General features: G+C 28.8%; 2 protein-coding genes across 4 annotated transcripts in view; one reads left to right on the top strand and one right to left on the bottom strand.

Annotated features, from left to right (window-relative positions):
• The first annotated feature begins 95 nt into the window (after positions 1-95).
• LOC111624414 (NCK-interacting protein with SH3 domain-like) lies at positions 96-10,245 on the top strand. Its single transcript, XM_023367243.1, has 11 exons — positions 96-366; positions 4,542-4,642; positions 4,713-4,792; positions 7,694-8,250; positions 8,365-8,526; positions 8,623-8,709; positions 8,782-8,920; positions 8,989-9,069; positions 9,141-9,365; positions 9,433-9,605; positions 9,681-10,245. Exons 1-11 carry the CDS (start codon positions 178-180, stop codon positions 9,873-9,875), a joined length of 1,989 nt encoding a protein of 662 aa, XP_023223011.1. The 5' UTR covers positions 96-177; the 3' UTR covers positions 9,876-10,245.
• A 7,097-nt stretch (positions 10,246-17,342) lies between these two features.
• The window catches only part of LOC111624410 (RUN and FYVE domain-containing protein 2-like), a 30,877-nt gene continuing 22,947 nt past the window's right edge, over positions 17,343-25,272 (bottom strand). Inside the window, exons 1-17 of one of the 3 annotated variants that reach the window (XM_023367239.1) lie at positions 24,760-24,778; positions 21,080-21,207; positions 20,797-20,967; positions 20,590-20,707; positions 20,406-20,510; positions 20,214-20,337; positions 20,070-20,131; positions 19,927-19,998; positions 19,675-19,846; positions 19,495-19,611; positions 19,255-19,422; positions 19,086-19,183; positions 18,351-18,437; positions 18,109-18,238; positions 17,947-18,041; positions 17,761-17,887; positions 17,343-17,685 (exon numbers count right to left, since the gene is read on the bottom strand). In XM_023367239.1, the coding sequence (XP_023223007.1) occupies positions 17,548-17,685; positions 17,761-17,887; positions 17,947-18,041; positions 18,109-18,238; positions 18,351-18,437; positions 19,086-19,183; positions 19,255-19,422; positions 19,495-19,611; positions 19,675-19,846; positions 19,927-19,998; positions 20,070-20,131; positions 20,214-20,337; positions 20,406-20,510; positions 20,590-20,707; positions 20,797-20,967; positions 21,080-21,200 (1,905 nt within the window). In that variant the 5' untranslated portion in view covers positions 21,201-21,207; positions 24,760-24,778 and the 3' untranslated portion in view covers positions 17,343-17,547. Of the gene's footprint in view, positions 17,686-17,760; positions 17,888-17,946; positions 18,042-18,108; positions 18,239-18,350; positions 18,438-19,085; positions 19,184-19,254; positions 19,423-19,494; positions 19,612-19,674; positions 19,847-19,926; positions 19,999-20,069; positions 20,132-20,213; positions 20,338-20,405; positions 20,511-20,589; positions 20,708-20,796; positions 20,968-21,079; positions 21,208-21,505; positions 21,644-24,759; positions 24,779-25,272 lie in introns of those variants that run through there. The other 2 variants (XM_023367238.1, XM_023367237.1) reach the window with 2 other exon arrangements.

The raw sequence follows: 25,272 nt of genomic DNA, 5'->3' as shown, positions 1-25,272 counted from the left end.
TTTAAAGAAAATTATATTTTTTTAATATAATATTTTATATTTTTATATACAGTATTTTATAAATTTTCGATGACGTCAAAATTGTAGGCCGGTGGTTTTGTAATCGACATATCTGCGTCTGCTCTCAGTGATCTGCTAGCAGCAGATGTGGACGTTAGTGCTGGTCTTTTGATATAGATGGCTAGACTTAAAGTTTGTCGTTCTCTGTACAGTTTTTGTTCTCGTTACAAAAACGTGTTAGATTTTACTGTAGGAGAAAGATTTGCAGTGTTGGAAGAGAATAACGATGATGAAAATTGGTGTTATGCTATCAATAAGCAGGGAAATATTGGTTACATTCCAAAATCATACATAGAGATGGAACAGGTATATGTTTATAATGTAGCATTATGAAAAAAGTATGTATTTTTACATACAGTTGTTTTATTTTAGTATGCTAATGTCATAGCATTATAATCAGATACATTAAATTTAATCAGCTAAGCTTTATCTGGTTGATTTTAATTATATTGTTATGATATATTTCATTGTATTTGTTTATAGAAATATTCTGTGTCTTGTATGATGTATTTTTATTATATTTTGTTAAAATGCAGTTTCTTATAATTATAACTGTTAGGTTAGCGGAATTTCTTAAGCGATGGTTTTTGCATTATCGATGAGGGCCTTCTATTAATTAATTACTTTTGTCTCCCGTGTCCCATCCTTTACTGTTTTGAAAGACGACGTACTCTTGACAAACCCTTCTCCTTTAATTATGTGTTCGATTGTTTGTGGACTCCCCGACTTTGAAGAAATTACTTAAAATTCTATAAATATTTTCTCGTAGTTTATTCGTGTAACTGGTAAGTGGGTTTAAACGAACAAATTCGTATGCCGCTAAAAATTCTACGTAGATGATTTCTCGGTCTCTTCACTTCTCCGTCGTATATGATGATATAACATCATATACGACTTGTTGTAACATCCGTTTCCTCTTAAACCGTACGCGTAATTAATGGACGTTTAAATGTTTGTAACAATTTAATACATTTTTTTTTTTTTTAACCTATTAATTTTAGTTTTCTATTGTTTGTTTTGGGCAGTTTTCAAGATTAACAAATGGCATTAAATGATAGACATCATTTCTATGAAAATACAAAAAATAAAATACTTAAATTATCATTCAACTATAACTGTTTAAACAAACTAGGAAAACTGTTAAGTTTCAGAATAAATCTATTCAAACAGTACGAGATTATTGGTATTTGTTTATTAAAATGTAAAATTTCATCTGATATATAAAATTTACCAATTGTTAATTATACAAAGGATTAATAATTACCTATACATAAGTAAATAATCAGCATACGGATGAGACAACTCGTAATGCTGATTATTCGTCTGTATTCGTACTTTTTAAATTTACATATTTATACAGAGACAATATGCGGATCATTCTGCATATATTCTGCTGCCAATTATTTAAAATATTGTATAAATTTTTACAAAAACTGCATGTAATCATAGTATTTAATATTAGATTTATACAAGCATAAGTCAGCATGTAGCAGAAGAAAATATTACATTTAGGTTTGAAAATAAAAATCTGGATCATACAGATGGCCAATGTCTTTTGTTTTGAATTAGTGCAATATAAAAAAAAAATTAAAAGTGGAGCATGTTTTAATTTTGATTTTTTTTCTTGTTGTGTACGCTCGGAATTGAAAATGACTTTGTGAAGTTCACTAGAACAATATAGACATTGTGTTTTAAATCTTTGCAACTTGGAATTGTAAAGTAAAATTAAAATTTTAATAGTTTAACAGTTACTGGTAATTGTGTTATAATTTCTTTTATTTGAATTTAAAATTACATTTAGTCTAGTTGAAAGAAGGTAAATAAATGACTTTAAATCACAATAAAATTGATATATAACTTTCTTTTAAATATGCAAATTTAAGTAAAATTACTTGGTACGAAGAATATATTAAATAACAATAAGCCACAATTGCTATTTTTCTGATTATTTTTAAAATACCACAAATAAAACAATAATAATATTATGTATGTAGCAGTATAGCATTTAATTCAAATTTTTCAATGAAGTGGGAAACATTGATTTTTTTTAAAAGTAAAAATTACAGTAGTCTTCTACAGTCAGACCTCTAAACAACAACACTGACAGGAACATAGAAAATGGCTGCTGTTTAGAGGTTTTGTATGCATTTTTTGTTCAAAAAAAATTCCCCAAAAAATGACCACTCTTTAAAGGTTGCCATTATTGGAGGCATTATTTTGACTGTAATTATTATTATTACTTTTCTGGTTAACTCAAACTAAGAGTCTTATTTATGTAATAATTTTTTTTCAGATTCATATTATATTAAAAGTAATTTTTAAATTATATATATCGAATTTAAATGTTGTTTCTAATACAGTCGCAACGAAATTTTGAAAATTTAATCCAAAATTGATAAGTTTATTTTAAAATAAATATAAAACATAGATAATGAGATTTTAAACTATGTCATTTTGAATACTAAATCTTATATATCAAGAATTTAACTACCTTTATTTTTTTGTAATAAATTGAAAAAAGTTTTAATAAAATAATTAAAATCTTGAAATTAATCACTTTAAATTCCTTTGTCCTATTAATTAAATTAGCTTATTCAACAGAATTAATGTCTTAAAATGTTGGAGGCACACCCTTTCGATAAATAAATGTCATTTAAAAATATCTTGGGTGGTGCTTAAGTTTCTCATCCCTCCTCGTCAAATTAGCATCCATTTGGCCAAGAAAAGAATTAAATCTCTTCATTCAAAATTCAGATTTTTTTTTTGCAAACTTTATTCTAGTTGGTTAATACGCAGCAAATTTATATAATTGCAATGTATAAATTTTGCTTAATTGTTCGGTTAATATTAATCAAATATTGTTATACATTACAAATAGTAAAAGTATTAGATGATTTAAAAATTTTAAAGAAACAACGTTCTAGGAGTAACCTCATGCATATTTTAAAAAATGTAATTTTCCAGAAAGAACAATTATTTAATGTTAAAATGATAAATAATTTATAAAAATGTATAGATGATGTATGCTCCTAAATTTGCCTCTGCATCTGAGAAATGAATATTTATAATTATAGTTTAAACTATGTAAAGTTTTTAACAAGATCAAGCGATAGCCTATTACGTCTGTCTGTGCTAGCAACAAATAAGAACTGATAATTAACAAGTAAATAAAGATTAAAATATATATCTATTTATTTGTTAATTATCTGTAATTATTTGCCCACTATTATAGCAACGCGCACATTATGAATAAGAACAGTTTTATTATTGACCAAGACAAAGTTTATTAAACATCGTACTCCACTTTAATGAACAATTATTCAGACATTGCCTGTATTTTTCCTTTCAATATTTAATGAGGAAATAAGATGTCTGTAATTTTAATAATGTTAATAAAGAAACAAAAGAATGCAATTTATAATTGTGTATTTAATGTATAGTACAAGATAAAGCAAATTATAATTTTTTAATACTTTTTTGTATATTTAATTTATATATATTTTTTCGCATTTGAATTTTTTTACTAAAGGTTTTATTAATTGCCGTTAAATTATGCCGTTGCGTTATAAAGTTAACGAATGGCTTAACCATAATTTAATAGATGAATTATGAAGTTTTATATTGGACTAAATTTGTAATTGAAACTTCACAGTTTAATATGATCTGGTATTCTTATAATTGCAGCTGTTGTAATGTAGTTCAGTCTCTTCTCTTCGTTAAAATGGAACAGATCCCTAACACATGTCTAAATAATATCTATGTTAGCACAGAAAAAAATTAATTAGAAGAATTTAATAAATTATTTCCCTAATTTTTCGAATCATTTACTAAAAATATTTTAATGGCTTTCTTTTTATTTTTTAATTATTGATTTTTTTAATTTTTGTAGTCTTAAAGAGAAAATTTTATTGGTATTTCTTGCAATAATTGTCTGACCTGATTATGTAATTTTGTGCATTATATAAGAAACTACGGATTAAAAAATTCGGCATCTTTTACACGATGTGCGACATTGAAATTTTTAACTTGATATTTAAAAAAGAAAAATTCCTAATAAGTAGTAATTTTGTTAAAATTTGAGTAAGGTCATCTAATTTTACATCTGTTTTAGTGAATTTTCTATTGGATAATTTAATAAGTTTTAATAATTTTGTTATTCTGGATAATTTAATCTACGTTTTTTTTTTTAAGTAAAATTAACTAAAATAATGAAAGTGATTTTAAGAAATCAGGTTACAAATGATTTTTTTAAAATTCTATTTTCAGTTTTTCTTTTGTAAAAATGTATTGAAAATATGGAAACTTCTATAGTTAATATGATTTTGCAATTGATTTCTCTTACTCGGATACAATAAAATTAATTTTTTCAGAGAAAACTTCATTTAATGCACAAAATTTTGTTGTAATGTCAGCCATTCGTTCTTAAATATGAATATAAGTAAATTTTAACAATATAATAAGATATTTTCATTATATTACAGCTGACAATGGTAGAAGCAGTGAATTTTGTAGAAGATATTCTGAAATTAATTCCAAAAGAAAGTGAAGACGATAAAACTAATAAACAGAAAAAATTTTTGATGTAAGTTGTTTCTTCTGCGTTAGATTTTGAATTTTTCGTTACTAAACAATTAATTTCTAATTACTTTTAGGCAGTTAATAGAAGCTTGTAGGAGTTATCATCTGCAGCAAACAACTAACTCGTGCAGTATGCAAATGCCACACAAGATGAGTAAGTGTAATTAAATTTGTGATTTTTTTTTTTATACAGTTGTTAATTTATTTTCATCCTACATTAATAAAAATTTTAAATTCTAATCCTAAATTAATATTTTTGTTGTTGAATATAAAATTAGTGTCTTGCAAGACTAAATTAGGCATTTTGAAATGTTAATATTTATAAATTTTTTTTTAACTCTTAATTACAATTATGACATCATGGACATTTAACATTGTCACACTTCAGTAAACAAATATAATTAACATAAATAATTTTTAACTGATCTTTCTCTTAACAATAGTCTTAAAAAAGTTTTTTCTTTTTATATTGTTAAATATGAAAATATTTTTAGAATTTTTATTATTGGTATAAGTTTGTTTCATTATTATTATTATATACATGTTAGTTTATTCTTTAAAATGTTAATAACTATGTATAGTTCATATCAATTACTATTTTCGTTTTGTCGTAAAAGTAATAATTTTTGAAGTAATGAAGGTATGAAGTAAAATGCAAGGCGTTTCGTACTAGCACATTATTTCGAAAAACCAATACGAGATAAACCTAACAATGAATGTTGCTGCATTACATCATTAGACACAATACTTAGAAACAGAGATTTACAAAAAATTCTGTTTTTAAATTAAGTAAAGATTAAATACTAAATGGTTTTTTTATATATCAAATAAAGGATACAAAATTTGAAATTAAAACTATTAGAAAATAATGAAAATTACATTAAAACAATGTAAGACAGCTTGTTCTTCCTCTATTTTCTTTAGTTTTTAGTGTTAACCTTTATGAATATATATTTTTTCAATTATGTACAGTATTTAAATTAGAAAAAAGTTTGATTTGAAATGCAATATTATGAATTATTATAAAATATATAATAATTATGATAATCTTTAATAGTAGTATTTTTATTCAATGATAAACTGCTCTCTCAATCATAATATTATCCAGTATATTAAAAAATTTGAATGAACATATAATTAAATCATAATTTTCATAAAATAGTGAATAGTGAAAGTACATGAGTCACGAAACTAAAATATTTAAAATAAAATGACCAAAAAACAATTTGCATTAAGCTAATGAAATTTTAATTGTTATGTACGAGGGCTATTATTTAAACAAGGTCCGTTTGTGAATGAGAGTGAGAATGACGTGCAATTGCAGCAGTGTGCATGAGCATCTGCTTTCATTATGCTTTGCGCGTGTTTAGATACCATTTGCAGCCATGTCGTCTGTCTGTGTGCTGAGCTGTAGAAGTTTATAACGTTTAAGAAAATTGAGTTGCCTGCCGACTGTAAGATATGATCTGTTATTCGATTTTAGCACAAAAGATCGTGTTAACTGTCTTTTAGGACAGGAAAGGGACTTTGTTGTACCTCTTGGCATAAAATCCACTAACAATCAATTCTGATGCTTATTGTGACTTTCAGAAAACTCCATCGTGCCATACAAGACAAGCAGCGCGGCTTAATGTCTTCCGGCAGCAGGTGGCAGATTTCTTTGAAGTTGGAATTTAAAAAATTTTTGAGCGGTATGACAAATGTTTGAACAAAAATGGAAATTATGTAGAAAAGCAGATAAAAGTATGTAGAATATGGGAAAAAATATATTTTAACTAGCAGATAGGCCTGGTGTTGCTTGGGCAAAAAGTAACGATAGCAAAGATTAAGATTATTATGTTATAGTCAATCTTACCTGTTTTCAAAGAATGCAAGAATTAGATCCCCCTGTTTCCAGACTAATTAGAGAATTTTTAGATGGGTTAAAAAATGTTCGATTTCCTGCAAAAACACAAAAAACCACATCTGCACCTGTAAATCTTGCACGTCACTTTCTGTTAACACTTCCATTGTCGAAGCCTTAAACCTGTCCCTCTCCCCTGGGGGGAATTTCAAAAAATTCCTTCTAAATGTGCATTCTTGTGATGTACTAACTGTGTACCAAATTTCAACTCCTAACCATTTGGGCTCTGCGCTGATTATTATTATTATTATCAATCCATCTTGATTATATATATATAGATGATATTTACAGTATTTTTCTTTTTATTAAAAGACTTACCTTATTTAAAAAATAGCCCTTGTATCATAATGTAAGACACACTTTTCTTTTCAGGTTTTAGTATCTCTGAAAATAGGGTGCTTCTTAGATTTGATATATGTCATAGTTATTGACCTGTAATACCATGCATCTTATTTCTGTCACTAATTCCATGGCATCATTTTTATGATTTTATTCTATCAATATTTGTAACAGAAAATATTTAAGAAGTCAACTTAGCTCAATCTTGTTAGTATATTACACTAATGTAGTAAGTACTTGAATGAAAATGCCAGAAAAAGTTGTGCAGTGTTCTTTCAAGAAATGTTGCATTTCTGATGCTTTAATTGGCATTGCGTATGATAGCATGTGAGCATCTATTCTAGTGTTGATTAGCATTGTTTTAGTCTACTATTGCTAATCAACTACATGTATGTACTGATTAAAACTATGACTCAGAAACATGACTAAAACAGCATTATTGTTGATTCAGTAGGGCTTAACATGTCAAATGAAGATGAAGAGGTTTCCAATTTTGATACCATGGAAGACAATGGCATATAAATAACTTATTTTAATTGCAATAAATATTGAGTATTTCTCTTTATGTAAATTTGTTGTTGTTTGTTTAAAAAAAATATTTGTGAGTGAACTATATAGAAATTAAGATGTCTTACTTTCATGTAAATATGGTAGTTTTTCTGTAAACAAAATTACTTTATTCAGATTTGGTTGTATTTAATTATCAGTTATCTAGCAAAAATATTTTACAATTCATTTTGTTCAGATTATTTGGTAAAATGAACAAAATGTTTTAAACTAATTATTTTAATATGAAAGTTTCTAATTTTTTAGCAAATGTTCAACAGGACGATGGTTTGACGTATGCTGAATGTAAGCAAGAAAATGTAGAACCAAATACTCTGTACAATCTGACAGAAAATATAGTAAAAAGTAAGATCATAAATGAAGATCAGTGTGAAGAAAAAATAGGAAATTTGTTTAATAATCAAGTTAATTGTTCAAGTGAAGAAACTAGTAAAATCAATGAAAATGGTACAAAAGATGATTACATTTTAGAAGATAAATGCAATTCAGAGAATAGTTTAAGTACAGTTGAAAGAGAAGTTATAGAAGAAATTTTGAAGAATGGCTTGGACATGCCTGTCGAGAATTGTGTTTTGCCCGAACTACGGGATTGTGGATCAGTTACCGACAGCACAAATGATTTTAACTGTGTTGTTCCTGCATCTCTGGTACCTGCACTCATAGAGCAGATTCGTAGCTGTACTGACTTAAGTTACAAAAAATCACAAGTTGCAGTAGCAACAGTATTAAGTTGTTTTAAAAAAGAATTACCTTTGTTATCACCAATATGGTTGCAAATGGAGGAAAATCTCAGTAAATGTCAGGTGAATATTCTTCACATTTAAGTAGTAAAATTTTAGTTATATTTGACAATTTTAAATATTTTGAAGTTGATTTATTTCTAAAGTTTTTATTAGTGCTGATGATGATTAATTTAGGAGGACAAATCATCCCTCATTCATGGAGAAGATAGAAAAAAGCTTGAAGAAATATTCAGACAGTTATGGTATTGTAGAAATGATGAACAACAACGTAGTTGGCCCGTGCACGAAGATGAAGCAATTATTAAAGGCCTTTTAGAAGAATTATACAGAATATTAGTGAGTAGTTTATTAAATTACAAAATAAAAATATTAGAAAATATTTTATTATTATTATTGTTGGTATTAATGAAATTTTATTTAAATATATTTTAGCTAGATGCAGATCCAAGAATAACTTGTGAAGCAATTCAAGTAAATGATTATGAAGCTCTGCATCTTCTAGTCACATATTATCAGATGGTAAAAATTATCCATCACCACTCATCTTAAATTTATTGAGGATAACCCATTCTGTAAACTATTTTTCAATAGGAACCACGAAGAACATTGAGAATTGCAATGCTGCAGATATTTATAGGACTCTGTGAATTGGATCAGAATGTTATTGATCAGCTATTGAGTTCTATCCTACCAATGGAATTAGCTAGAGATATGCAGAGTATTAATGATGGTATAAAATATTTTTATAAAAAAAAAGTTTTAAATATAAAATTATTAAAAATGCAATCCTATAAATAGATCTGAAAAGACTTCAATATTCAGCCTATTTGTTGACACTTCTGTTCTGTACAGGGCAGCAACCATCTAATTGTGTTTATGGTATGCAATAATCCACATTTATAAATATATAAAACCATGAAAAAATATTAAAGAATATAAAATAATTTCAGATTATATAAATGAAAAATTTCTGGAATTTCTGCTGGATATGATAGAAGAATCTGATAAAGGAGATGAAGAGAAAGAAGCAGTTGGAGATCAGTGTTTAGCTGTACTTTTAGCATTCAATCAACATCATAAAACTGCAAATGAAAATCCAGTACTCTCTTTTATTGAATCTAGAAGAGACGCTAAAATTCTTACTGAAAAATTAATGTTGCTGATCAATCGAGAACGTAAGGCACAAATATACATACATTCTTTAAAATTTAATATATTTTAATAATTGAAATTTTTTTCTAGATGATCCTACCAAGCTGTTGAATTACTGTGTAAATACTCCAAATTCTGTGATGAAAATGTTAAGTGATTTATTTTCAAACTCAAAAACTGTACAGTTATTTTACTTAAATGATACAAAAGTCTTGATCGATATAATTGTTCGCCAACTGACCGATCTTCCACCGGGCGATAACGTAAGTTATATTTAAATAAAATTTTTATTCCAACTTTACCATTTTAAAGTTTTGCATTTATTTTTTCTTTTTTAGAGGCGATATTGTTATCTGAATCTCGTCAGTAATATAATCAAAAACTCGAGTTATGACGAACATTTACACCAAAGGGAAGGTTTGCAGAAATGTTTCAATGCAATTCTTCATCAAGATGAAGCAAATGCGACAGACAGAAATATTGTCAGGGAACTGATCACAGAATATCCAGATTGGTTCTCCCTTACACGGTGACCACTACCAACAAAAAATATGCATCATACATTATGGTGCATAATTTCCATGCAGCTCTTGCATCTTTTTGAAAATTTGACTTTATTATACAGGCTTGTTTATAGAATCTAAATGCGAACTTTTGAACTTTTTCTAGTCAGATAACCATGTATATAAAGAAAATTAGAAGAGACAATATTTTATTTAATGATTTTTAAATTTGTTTTCATTATTATTTAGTATTATATATTTTTTGACTATATTTACAAGATATTTACATAAACATTACCAAAGATGATTAATTCAATATTATTTCCAAAAACGATAAATGTTAACCTACTTTCCATTACAACCTATGTATATTATCTATCATGTAAATAAATTACTCTGATCTCAAAAGTGTAAAATTTTAATGAATATACATTTAATAATTCATTGATATTAAATAATTTATTACGTCTCATAATTTATTCAGTTTGTGAAATAGATATAAAAATTGAAAACTAGATTGTTTTATAATTTATTTATATAACAATAATATAATAATAAGATAGGAATTTCTGTAATAATTTTTGTTCAATGATCTAAAATTATTTTTAGTTACTAATGGGTGAAACATTCATTATATTTTTAATTTTAATGAAATTTCTTGATTCTAAATTGATTGATTAGATAATTACTTAGATATTACATTGTCATGCAGGATCCAGATTAAATTGAATCATGATTCTCAAACTTTTCCAATAAATTTGAAAATTAAGATTTTATGCCTTATCCCACATTGGCTGATGCTCCTGTATTGAATTTGTTGAATTTTGCTGATTATGTACAATCATACAGCCCATAGTATAAAGTACATAAACTCATCATTCCATATTCTTATTTCTCTTTCAGTTTAACTGTTCTTATAAGCTGAAGTTAATCCAAGCACAGTTCAAGAACATATGTTTGGACCAAATATATTTGAATAAGGATATTTATACTTAATTGAAATTATTTCTTTTAGTAATGTTTTATTCCTATTTAAAATTTTTCTTAACCTGACCTGTATTTAAATCCCATTGTTTCTGCACAGTTACAGTAATTCCATTATGCAAAAAGAGAACTTTCTATAACTTAAGTATTTTATCAAATCACAATTCTTGCTAAACTGACCAGAAGCAACACAAAGTCACAATGTTAAATTGCAGTTAATTAAAAGTATGTATATGATGTATACTAGTGTATTGGCTTCACTTATATGTAAAACTAGAAAAATAAGGCTATTTTCATGTGATTTATTTTTAAAACATTGCTCTGTGGGCACTAAAAGGACCATTTTAGCAAACCCACAATGGGGGGTAACCAGATAGCAAGTTCAATATATCCAGGACAGACCATCCCTGAAAATTTCCTGGGGTTTTTCAAACTGTCCAGATTCAATCCAGAGTCCTCCAGAATGGTGGGTTGCCACCTTAACCTCTCTGCCATCTTGTTTCAATATTAGAAAATTAGAAATTCCAATGTTTCTTAACTTGTACTTATACATAATTTTTACAAATATAAATATTGTAAATTGCTTAGTATTTGATTTATTAATAACAGAAGTATTATAGCCTGAACTAATCCAGCAATTGTTTGGCTTTAATACAATGTCTTATTACATAAAAATATATTTTGCTTTCTCATTATTGACACTGGCATTTTCAACCAATCAAATAATTGTTTCATGTTTTTAAAGTAATATTTGAATTTTCATATAGATGTTCAATGGTCTCTAACCTGAAGATGATTTAAAACTCAGATGTTTTATTTTTAGTTTGTGCTAGATATTTCTGGTATAGTGACATGCTTTGAACTTAAATCCAGTTTTCACATGTTGCATAGTTAATTATCTTTAACACAAAGTGTATTACAAGTTTAAAAATTAACTTAAAAATCTAAATTGATAATACGTTGTTTATAGAATCTACGAGAGATTCTATCCTTGTTTCTTCATTCAATAAGAATATTCGGAAGTAATGAGATGTTGATAAAAATATCATAATGAATTTTGAAATTGTATATAGATAAGTCTGATTTTGTTAAAACAAAAATTATCATCAAGTAATGCAACATATCTAAATTATATTTTAATACAGGTAACCCCCGTATAACACAGTACTTTTATAGCACGGATTCACTCTGATACGGTTCGAGAAATGGGTAAAACCCTCGTACAACATGAAATGTAATAAATTTTTACATACTTAACTAATAATAGTTCACGAAAATTATTATTTTCGTAAACTATTAGTACTTAAGTATGTAAATTTTCTCTTCTCGCCTTCTGTCGATACAGGTGGTCCTTCTCGAAACTTGTTTCAATGTTGCCAGATTGCGACGCTTCTGCTTCTGATGTTGTCGAATGTTTTTCCCTTATTCCATACTTGCTTTATTCTTCATAAGTGCTTAGCACCATATAAGGAAATTTATAAAGATCTTTTAACTAGAAGCAAGAAATCTAAAATTACATACATTTTGCAAAAGGTAAAGCTTGGATCTGAAGATAATGCAGAAAAATGCTCAGAGGATAAGGATAACTTGCCAAAAAGAAAACGCTCTCGGTTAATTAATAGTGTTTTTAGTGATGACGAAGAAAATATTGTTTAATTTATATTAATATGTATCACTTAAAAATTTTAATGAAGATATTTATCTTAATTATGAAAATATAGTAGCATGTTTTTTTAATTTTTGGAACCTAACCATCCTTTTCTTATTAGTTCTTTGTTTCGTATAACACGGATTCGCATAACACGGCAATTTTTTGGAACGTAACTACCGTGTTATACGGGGGTTACCTGTACTTTTTGTTGAATTTCTGTTCAGTTACTGATGGATGGAAAGAATTTAAACTCATCCCCATACAGTCATACCCATTATATAATCACTTGTTTGGTTTCATTTACAGGCAGCTGCAAAGTTAACATGCAAATTATATGTCATTCAAACCATTCTTCATTCAATGCAAACAGTTAAATTCCCTTGCATTAGAAATCCATTTCAACTTCCATAATTATGGAAAATATGCATCCATCAAAATTTTTTTTTAGAAAAGTAAATAAAGATAAAAAACATATTACAGGTCATTACAATTTACATAAAAACATTAATTTTACTTCTAATTAATAGTTACCAAAATTCAGTACAATCCTTGTATAAAAAGATACTTGAAAAATTTACAATTTCAAAAAGTTATTTCATTAAGAAAAAAAGGAATAATCAGTGCAATAACTAGGCAGGTGCAACAGGTATACAGAGCCAAGGACAAAAGAGGACCTGAAATGGATATCAAAAAATTCTTATAATCAAATTTAAATTTTGTCACTGTGGCATCGATTCTGTAACATGATCAGAAATGGTCAAAGTTAAAAATTAACTATTGTGTTTATTTTTTCCAAAAAGGGGACCAAAAATTCCTTGTATGGAGCGCATGGAAAGCTACTTACAGCACTGGAAATAATTCTGGCAGATTATAGTATTTCCCAGAATAAGATCCAGTACACTGGTTTCATTTTTAAGTATTTATTACTCTATCTTTGCTTAGCTACAGGAATAGAATAAAAACTGAAAATTTAAACATCGCCCCACGTAATATTTTTTGTTTTATATTTTTGGGTTTTGTGCATAAATGTCAGAAATATCAAATTTAAGCATGTAATTTTCTTATGAACACAAAACCATTTCCCTTTACGTACATAAACCAATGAATCTTGGAATAAGAATAGAGCCAACAAAGACTAATTACAGTATTTTATTATTTTAAAAAACAGAGGTGCACAATATTTCTTTAAAACACGACTTTTAGGTACATTGATCATTATCTGTTTATATTTAAAATAATGAACTGCAAAAATAAAATGTTTTTATGGCTATTTAATAGTAAACATTTAAACAAAGGAACATTCCTTATTTCAGATATATAAATCAATTAATATAACAAACCATCAAAATGATGACATCTCTCTTTGAAACACATTTAAGTATCAGAAAAATGGGTTACTTAAATTCTAATATAAATTATTCAAAATTTACGGCATTTTCAAAAGATGTTTTTCCAATTTTATCTTTCACGACACACTTGTAAAAACAGACAAACGAAAGATGAGAGGAGAGAAAAAGGAAGGATAAGATAAGAATACTCCAGTATTGATACATGGTTAAAACAACGTTAAAAACTCCATGACTATAAATTTTAGTTTTTGTTTCAAATACTTTAAATTTAAAGTTATAAGATTGTATTCCTGAAGATGGTTCAGGTAACCTACAAACATTTAAATACTTACTAGAAACAGAAATAGGTATTTTTAATTAGTTTAAATTTTAATTTATGTTCAAACATACAAATCATTCAGTAGACAGAACTTCTGTCTACTGAATGATTTGTATGTTTGAACAGTGAAGCCATCTACAACTTTATTACTCATATTTGAAGTTCAAAGTGTTCACTACTCATGCACAGTGTCCACTACCGGTGCATTTACCTTACCATGTGGATCCAGCGGATAACAAAAATTGCATTTTAGTTAAAGAGTTAGCTGAATTTTCACATAAACAGGGGCACAAACTGTACAGTACATGTAATTAAAGAAAGGAGAGGGTTGCATTATGGTGTAAATTAATTTTATGTTATCCATCCAGTGGATAACAAAAATCTTTCTAAATATTTGTAAAATTTCTATTGTGATTTATCTCGAAAAGCAGTTAAACTTGTTAGATAAAATATTCCATAAAAGATAAAGTAAATAAATGTTTAATATACAAGATTTTTAATAAATTGTACTCAAACTATGTTTGGCTTCTCATTTACTGATTAATGTGAAGTATGCAGCTATCAAAATGGCAAAATTGAAAGGGAGGACATCAATGTGATAAGGAGAAGTCCTTACCTTATTGCCAAACTTAAAGGACATTTACCCTATAGCAGACATTTTGGAACTAAAATGTTTCTTTGCAAAATCATTTTCTGCATTCTTTGAATATCATGTATGTACACAAATTTTGGTGTCAATTGGCTTGTTGGTCGAAGCTAGTCTTCCAAATAGGACAACTTTAATTATAATCGCTGGTCACCTTTTTGCAACCCTCTCCTTCCTTTAATTACATGTACTGTACAGTTTATGTACCCCTGTTTGTTTATGTAAAAATCCAACTTACTCTTATCCTAAAATGCATTTTAATCAGTAGAATTGGTAATCAATGATAATGTCTAAGAAACCAAAGTGTAAGTTATTTTCACGTTGAGTTTTATTCAACACTCTTAAGATTCAATATCTTCAGAGAAGGCAAAGTTGTGAATATCAATACAATAAGAACACAAGACAAAAAAATCTATATATCTGTTCTTTTAAATTTTTTTATGTACTAAATTTGTAATATCTTAAATAAATGTATTGAAAATGGCAAATTTCATAATTTAATGAAATTTTTCATTTTTTTGAAATTAAGATGCACACAGCCACAAGTAACAATATTAAACTTGTTAAACACTGACTTTATAGTGTATTTTGAAGAGACATGGCAAATTTTCATCATTTATCTTTATTTAGTTGGCCAACTAAATAAAGATAAATGATGTGTGTTCAAAATACACTATAAAGTTAGTGTTTAACAAGTCAACAATACGAAAAGGACACGGTTTCATAAAAAATACAAACAATATACAGTATTGAACATATAATTTTTAAAAATGAAAATGTAAAATATATAGAACTATTTTTTTACCTGATATGTATTCTGTATGATATGTAACATTCATTACTGTGAAATTATTGTCATGCAAACACTATAAAAAATATAATCTGTATAGGAATAATTAGAAGAATTTGAATTTTTAAAAAATTATGGCTAGCCTAATATCGTATGGCTACAACAAAATTAATTTTGTACAATAGTATACTTTAGTCAAAATTAATGGTTTAATGAGAAAACATTGATAAATTTGAATTTAATTATTTAATTAAAAATCTCTTAACAAATATGCTAATTTCATGTTTCATTTCATTTTGACATTGATTTGACATAGATATCATGATAAACTGGCATTGGCTATCCTGTACTCAAAATACTATTGAAATAAATTACCTCTCACAAATGTTACAAACTCAGAATGAACAAAGTATATTTTATATTTACATCTGTTTATGTAATATTGTTTATGTAATAAGCTAGCAAACTTATTGAAAATCCTGCTATGAAAAAATTTTTCTTAATTAAATTGACTGATTTTTGTATAACATTTCAACTACTTAATGCTTCAATATGTTCATGTACATCAATCAGAATTCATTTTGGAAGACCCTGTATCATTTTAAATTACTGTAATTATGTCATTATTTGAGAAGTGATAATTACGGTATTGATTGGTGTAGGCCTGAATTTCATTTCCCATCTGCATTCATTTGCCTTAGAGTCTATTACCTCTAGGAAGCACCATAAATAAAAATGACGACTTCACAACATAAGTTTTGTGTTCTGCAGTTCGCAAAGTTGAAATCACTCGTCATTGTGCGAAATGAGTAATCTGCAAGAGCTATAAAATTGTAGCCATTGAGGGAGAGTGACAATATACACATCATAGCAGCATAGGAAGAATCCAAGTATCTGCTATGTGACACAAGGTGCATGCACCGAGAAATTGTAATGAGTAAATGCAAAACTTGGATGCTTTTCCAATGTTTTAATATATATTATGTTAATTATTATCTGAAAACATTGTAACTACAATAAAATAGTAGCATTCATTTTGAAAGACCCTGTATTAAGGCTCAGTAAAATCTAAATGAGATTTTTAAAATACTAGGCTGTGTGAAACATGAGATATTTTCATTATTTCTATAGTTTCATTTTTATACATTTGTAATACAATATTTTTTCTGTATTATGTGACATAATACAATAGATTTATTGATTAAGCAAATGGTTATATATGGGAATTAATTCCTATACTGAAAAAAAAATATTATTATTTAACATTTAATTAAAATTAGTTGTAATCAAAAGATTTGTTTTATTTTAATTACCTTTCTTGATTCATTAAAATGTGTGTATATCTTCTGATGTAAATTGATGACAATGAACATCTAGAATGTCATAAATTTGTTAAAACAAATATATTTTATTTATTTATAGACAATCTCAAACACATTATTTATATTACATAATATATGGTTCTGTTTTACAATTATTTCTCTAAATAATGATCTAAGCAGAAAAAAATATATTATATTTACAAAAACTGTTTCGTTATTCTCAGGTTCTATTTTTATGTCATCAGATCTGCTCAGTCATAATTAAAAAAAAACAAAGAAGAATACAAATAAAAAAAAAAACACTCAAAAATTGAATCATAAACATTTTAAAATTCCTAAAATAAACCTCCTTAAATTAATACAACATAACATTTATTTTGGACATAAATAATCTTATGAAAACTTTTAAATTTACAGATTTTAATTAAAATGACAGGAGTTATTTTGTTGTTTTCAAATTAATGTATAAAAAAAATTCATAATAATTCTTACACCAACATTACAAAAACATTATTTATATTGTGCTCAGCTTATAAACTTATGTATATATAGAATTTTGCCCAGACTATTTGCACTTTTATTAAACGGTTAAGAAATCTTTTCACTAGGATCGTAACTTACTGTAACAATACCAGTAAGCTTCAGGAAGTAGAATATCTCTGTAACAATAACGTGTAACAATTGTCACAAACCCTGAGTGGTTTAGCAGACGATGGAAGAGGCATTGTATTGTCAGAGCAAGTGTTGCAGAAGATTTCTCCACAGTGGCGACAGTGATGCTGAAATCACATTAACATTAATTTTCTCATACAATGTTTTGTAAAACAATGAGAATTAATTGAGATTAATGATACCTTTCTTCTAGCAACAGAAAAAAGTTTATTACATTGCTTGCAGCTTGATGCTTCTTTGTCTCTGGTCCATACAGCTTCCTTCAGTGAAAGATGACTTTCTTTTAAGTCTTCAACTTCTAGCCTAGATCTAAGCATACACAAGTTATAAAATGCCATGGCAAATTTTAATTATTTGAGTATACTAACTCTTTCAACTGTGTTCCTATTTCTTCCAATGTCATTTCGTGTTCCGCACACTTCTTCTCGAGTAGTTTATATTCGTCTTTCAGTCTCTGATGTTCCTTTAAAGATTATCTTAAATAAATTTTATGGGAAGTGTAAGAAACTGACTTAAGAAGCGTTACTTACTAAAGAAGCAGTTTGTAATTGCTCATTATAATGCTGAAGATCTGCTATTCTGTTTTTCTGATCTTCATCAGCCGATTGGAGCGACATTCGCCATTCTCTCTCAATTTTCAAATCTGATTCTAAAATGGCCCTATCGAAATTCAACACGAATATTCAAAAAAAATCATTTATATTATTTTTGATAATTTTATTTATAAAAATGAAAATTATGAAATTAGGATCTGAATTATTGTTGGAGATACCTAGACTGATCTTTCTCAGCTAATTGCTGTCCTAATTTTCTGATGGTTTCATCATTAATCTTTCTTTGTTTGTTTACTTGATTTAGTCTGAAAATTGCATTTTTTTTACTGTTATTTAAATATATTTATTTATTTATTCAATAGTTTTTCATTATTAAAATATACTTTATTGTTAAGTATTAACTTAAAATCAGGAAAAAAGTACAAGATAAAATAAATGCTTATAAATAATTAATATTTATTATCAGGAATTACATGATTTATAATTATTTTACATTATTCAAAAACATTTTCTAAAAAAATTTTTTTATTTTGTTCATAATAAATGATCATTTAAGATTTTTACATTTTTGTTTTTAACAATAATACGATCTCTTTGCTAATTATATGTACATCAACAACTTGTGTTAACTGTCCAACAAATCAAATTTATAACTTTTGATTTTCATAGAATAATATATTTTTATATATTAAATAAAGTGTAAATTATAAAAATAAAATACAAAAATTGAAAACATTATATATATATAATCAATATAAATGAGTAAATATAATCATGTGACAATATATCGATATATTTTATTTATTTATTTTGTAATCTTGATTATGTAAGTAATCAATTTAAAATTCTTGTATATTCCAGAATTGTAAGGTTTACAAATTAAAACTGTCATTAACAAAATTTCCCTGCCCAATTAAGATTTCTGTTCCCAATCCAAATTTAATGGTCCGTACTTATTTTCCAGATCTTTCAGAACTTCTGTCATCTTGTTAGAATTTTTTTCCAAAAGCTCAATCTGCTCGTTTTTCTGTTTGACAGATACCTCGCACTCCTAAGGAATAAATTAACAATATGAATACAGAATATATTTTCTGATAAATAAGTTCTAAAACTTTTCATCACCTGCAATTTATTATACATTTGTAAATTAATAGCTTTTATGTCTTCGAGCTGACGACGGAGAGAAACAATAGTGTCTTGTTTCTCGTGAATGTCTTTTTCTAGTAACTTCATGGCCATTTCTGCTTCTCTTCTTAAATTTCCTTGAAGTTCCAATTCTTGTTCCAAGTCCTTCATAATAATAACTAATTTTTAGAAATCAAAAACAAGAATTGTATTCATATAAAAATCTTTTTTTTCTACCTGTTTATTTTGTATTTCTTCTTGTAGCTGCTTTTTTATATCATTATATAAACTATCTAAACCTGCCTGATTTGTGTGGTAGGTTTCCCTTTCTGCAGACATATCTGCCCTTGCTTCCTACAAAATAAAGCAATTAAATTTTAAACATTGTTCATTAACAGCAAATATCAAATTACTAACATCCAATTTCCTGCGATGTTCCACCGTTAAATGTTCTTGAGCTCTTTGGAGAATACTGTTTTCGTCTTGAAGAGACAAAATTTGATTTTTGGCAATAGCTAAGTCTTCTTTCATCAATGCATTTGTTGTCTGAAGATGCTCCACCTTCTGCTGAAGGTTGGTCACAGTCGCACTAACAAAGTCAATATGTAATTATGAAATTTATAATGTAAGAAAAATCTAAATTTTCTATGAAGTAATAAACAATGATACTTTAAATGCCTGTTAAGTTCTTCAATATAATTTTTTTGATCTAAAACAGCTGTCATACTTGCTGATTCAACTCTGTAAATTAAATGTATTTAAAACATTAGAGATTTTATAATAAAATGTTTCGTAAAATATTCGTGTATTACCCTTCAGGAGGTACTTCATGATTGTTGTCCCTCAAATAGAGACTAAAATCAATTATTCCTTGCTAAGAAATCAAAAGTCAATATTGTAATTGCAAAATTTTCAACAAATTTAATTTTAAGAAATTAAATGGAAAGAAGTCCAACCTGAGAATCTAAATCTTCTTCTTTCACACACAAATTACAGTCAATTACATTCAGTCCAACTAATAAACCACCAATAACAACAGCTTCCTCTGACATCATCAATGACTCGTCCTCATAAAATTCTCTATAAATTACATAAAGTTAGTTATGACAGTAGAAATATTTTTAATGCAAATTTGATATCTAACTTACGCAAGTATTTCGTCCTTTTTGTCAACAAGGAATCTAAAATAATCGGCCAACCTCTTCTGCATTAAAGCTAATCTCAACCAAGCTCTTGTTCTGCCGAGCTGAGTTCTGAAAAATTCGAAACTTACGCACAAGCACGGCAATTATATACACAATAAATTTTATATTAAAAACAACAATATCATACTTTACTGTTGGCAAATCTCTAACGCTCGCCGTAATGTCGGAGGCTTCGGGCATATAATTTTCGACCAGCTGCAGCATATTCCACAATTCCTTACGCGGACCGAGTAATCCCTTTTTAGCTAAAAGAAACGAAAAAATATTTGTTTATTCAAAGTACACACAGTCTTTATCCAAAACTAACAAGAATAAAGCAATTTCTAAGACTCACGCTTCAATCCATGACGTAATACGTGTTCTAACAAAATGAAAAAATGCTGCAATGGGACGTGATCGGAGTCCAGCATGCGACCATATTTTAGAGACGACTCTATCAGTTCTTTGACGACGAGCTTCGTAACATTTACCAGATTGGATCTCTCGATAGCCACGGGATCTCTTTCTAAAACCAAGATGTCTCGTGAAGTTTACGCAAATTAAATAAATAAATAAATAATATACGCATAATACCGAGGCATCAAAGACAAGAGAAATACCAAAAAAGACACACTCACCCTCCGGTTGCGGCGGTTGTGTCGGAACATCGAACTGAACGTCCGTCAATTCTTTTAGACACAACCACTCGCCATCTACGGAAACTCTGAAGTTACATAAGTAGATTGTATCTTTAGCCATTAATCTTTTTAGTTATCGTTAAAGAAAATTATTAAACAAATATTAGTTACAACTGGAATTAAAGTTTGAACTGAAACACAGTTAAAGAATATAAAAAGATATAAAAAAAAAAATTTATAAACAGTTAATCAATAGGAACAGAATCGGAATTTAGTAAAAAGATGCTAATTCCCATAAAAAACGCCATAAATGTATCTTCACTGCAAAGCATGACATGTTTACAGGAAAAGATGCATTCGAGGGAAACCTTAAAAAATAAAAGGGCAAATGGCTACTCCAACAATTAATACACACGTAAAGGATATAAATGAGAGAGATTAAAACGCTTTTTGTATTAGGAGATTTTTCTGTGAATCAAAATTATGTTACAATCGAGTGTGATGAAAGACGTTCAACATGGATGTCATTCCATCGATCAAATCGATCGATCTCCTCTGGACCCCTAGCGGTAATTCTAGCAGTAACTACTATCCCATCAACAGTTTTTTTTTTTTAAAGAGGAGGAAAATATGAAAAAAAATGCTAAATTGTATTCTCGAAAATTTAAGATGTTTTAATACAAATTAATAGCATCTCGTTCATACAAATAAATGGTTTTATAATTTGTGACCGGGGCCGTTGAGAGATTGCACCTTTCGCCTTTCCACCGAAGAAATAAAATACGTGGAATGTTTATTTTATGAATAAAGAACAGTTTTAAAGATTTTGTTTCATTTCTGTTAATAAAAAAAAAACAGCATTAATTACCCGTATTATCCTCTAAATTCTCTCAGACCTCGAGGGAAAAATCTCCCAACATATAAACACGTCCGTGTAGAGGGGAAGACTTATCCAATACAATAAGTTATAATTAAAATAAGTCATCCTTATAACGAGGAAAAGGTGCATTTATATACAAATACAATATATACTACGAGTCTACAATTTCCTACACTTAAGTTGAATACAGTCGACTCCCTTATAACACTGTTGATTACTCCGTTTTATATGAATTCCATGTTGTACGAGTCACTTAGATTTTACAAATACTTGAGCCATTCACAGCCCAGCACACGTATTTGTAAAATCTAAGTAACTCGTACAACATGGAATTCATATAAAACGGAAAAATCAACAGTGTTATAGGGGGTCAACTGTATTTATCCCTCCTTGGACCACTACCTCCAAAGCACTGATCCAACAATCACTTAACAATAAACTAAACGATTTACACTATGTATTGTATTCGTAATAAACGGTATTCGTGTTAATAACCACAGTACTGTACTATCATTCAATTTTTGATCTAACAACTCAACTACGCAGGTTTTAGCCTGATCAATCAATGATCGACTAACTTTTAAGTATCAAGGTATTTAGTCACAAAAATGAGATTGTTTACATGCCATAAAAATATCCTGAATGCGGGATAAAAACATTAAATCATCATATAACCAGGTGGTTAATAAATTAACGATCGAGTCGTTTCACTTATTATGGATGCAATTAGATTTATCATCATCCAAGAATTTTAGTCATACTATATTCTATACTTATGAATAGTTATGAAAGTCCAGTGTCTAATCCAGCGTTTCTCAAAGTGGGCAATAACGCCCCCTTGTGGGCGCTGGAGGCTTTCAGGGGGGCAGTAGAAGGCTCAAAGAGAATTGGGGGGCGTTAAGGAAATATAGAGGGGCGACGGCAGACAAATTCTATATATAAAAATTCGACGGAATATATATAAAATGTTGACATTTTATATATTTTTTATTTTTTATTGAAGGTCACAACTTGAATATTTCTAACACATTGACTTTTATTTTAGCTCAGCGTTTCTCAAAGTAAGCAATAACGCCCCCTTCTGGCGCGATGAATAGATCTATGATAGAGGCAGGGTATTGAACGGTGACCAAAGGCAAAATTGGGGCTGATAAGAGGAAACATTGCGTTTAATGGTTTCCAGATGATGAGAACAATGTACAGTAAGGGCACAAAGTGTGAGATTCATAGAAAAGTTTTCCTAAGAATATTTCCAATCCTTTTCTCACACAAGAGAAAATGGGTTAGGGGGCGTTGGGTATAACTTTATGGAACAAAGGGGGCGGTGGATCGAAAAAGTTTGAGAATCACTGGTCTAATCTCAATACTTCATGGTATTAAAAAAACAAAGCAACGAGCTGCTCAACTTTCCGGGCAAAATTTTGGTGGCTCCATCTGTTATAAAAATTTTAAATAAAGTATAATAATATTTTTAACTATTATAAAATAGCAAAAAGCTTAATTTTCAGGGTAGAAATGGGTTTTATAAAAAAAAAAAAAAAAAAAAAATTGTAAGTGCTAATAACGAGTAAAACCGTCATTAAGTCCGACCCTACTGGAGATAAACACGACCTCCTCCCATTACCTCCCCACCACTCGATCTTTAACCACCAAAATTCAATAGCATCAATTCTTCTAATAAACAAACTTCCCTATAAAATTTCAGAAATTTTCGACGAAAATCACAGGAGTTATTACGCTTCAAACAGGGTGAACAAAATCGTGCCGTGCCCCCCACACACTAACATTCATACATACAGAAATTAGAAGAAGAATTTTTCTGCATTTCTCGACGTTTCAAGGAAAGTATGGCGATCCGGTAAAAAATGTAAAAGAGGGTCATTTTTTGCCGAATCGCCATACTTCGCCTCTGTATAACAGCCGGGAAAGTAAAAAGGAAATGTGCTTTTCTCTATTCTGATTTGGCATTACATTTTATTGAGCCTTTATTAAGTATAAAGACGACTTGATGAAGGGTTTTAAAATACACCCGTGTTCATCATCAATTCATCTCCTTTCATCACTCAGTCGTATAATTGTGATAATGCGCCAAGCGCCCACTTGACGTCAGGATAGAAGACACCGCACAGCAACTAGGGCTGGTTTTGTTTAATGTCAGTGTTGTTGTTGTGAAGTCACGCAAACAGTCGCGTGCGCAGACAGAGAAGATGTAAGAGATGGCACGTCGGAAGTGAATCACTCGGATGCCAGGTTAACAATTAATAACCGTTTAATTGCACAGAAAAAGGGTACGTGATACAAACTTCGTAACGTACTAAATTAACTGATCTATATGGTAAGTGGTTGCGGTAGAGAGAATTTACACGAGATCCACGTGGAGTTTGAAGGATCCGTTTGTAGACCTGATACAGGAGAGGATTCGGTCCGTCCCTTAGGAAGGTTGACTAAACGAGGAAGTTGACACGTTACAATAGTTGTGGATAATGTTCCGGGTCAGAATCGATCGTATATCCGTTTCGGAGGCACAGAGTTAATTGGCGACGACTGCTTCATTGGGCCGTCGGTTCCGATATTAAAACGGCCGGGAGGTCAAAGGATGAAGGGAAAGCGTGGCTTTGGCCGCCGAGAACGTGCAAACTGACAAGTTATCAGGTAGTGAAGGATAAGCAACAACGTTAGCTGTCAAAATATGTATCTGCAAAGCATGACATGTTTACAGGAAAAGATGCATTCGAGGAAAACCTCAAAAAATAAAAGGGCAAATGGCTACTCCAACAATTAATACACACGTAAAGGATATAAATGAGACAGATTAAAACGCTTTTGTATTAGGAGATTTTTCTGTGAATCAAAATTATGTTACAATCGAGTGTGATGAAAGACGTTCAACATGGATGTCATTCCATCGATCAAATCGNGGCGACGACTGCTTCATTGGGCCGTCGGTTCCGATATTAAAACGGCCGGGAGGTCAAAGGATGAAGGGAAAGCGTGGCTTTGGCCGCCGAGAACGTGCAAACTGACAAGTTATCAGGTAGTGAAGGATAAGCAACAACGTTAGCTGTCAAAATATGTATATGATGAAATCGAAAGGGATTTTTGTTAAAGTCCATCTTCTCACATAATAAAGCTTGTTTTACTTTCCCGGCTCTGTTATATATAACAGAAGGAAATTATGGCCATCGGTAAAAAATGATCTTCCCAATATATCTACATTGGGACCTTGAAACGTCGATGAATACAAAACCACTGCCATTCTTTCTGTGTATGGATGTTAGTGTGTGTAAGAGGTTCGATTTTGTTCGCCTTTTGT

This window comes from Centruroides sculpturatus, unplaced genomic scaffold, assembly GCF_000671375.1.
Source record: "Centruroides sculpturatus isolate CEXI.00-Female unplaced genomic scaffold, Cexi_2.0 scaffold397, whole genome shotgun sequence".
NCBI lineage: Eukaryota > Metazoa > Arthropoda > Arachnida > Scorpiones > Buthidae > Centruroides > Centruroides sculpturatus.
The sequence above is the reverse complement of the archived record's forward strand: the minus strand, read 5'-3'. Positions and strand labels throughout refer to the sequence as shown.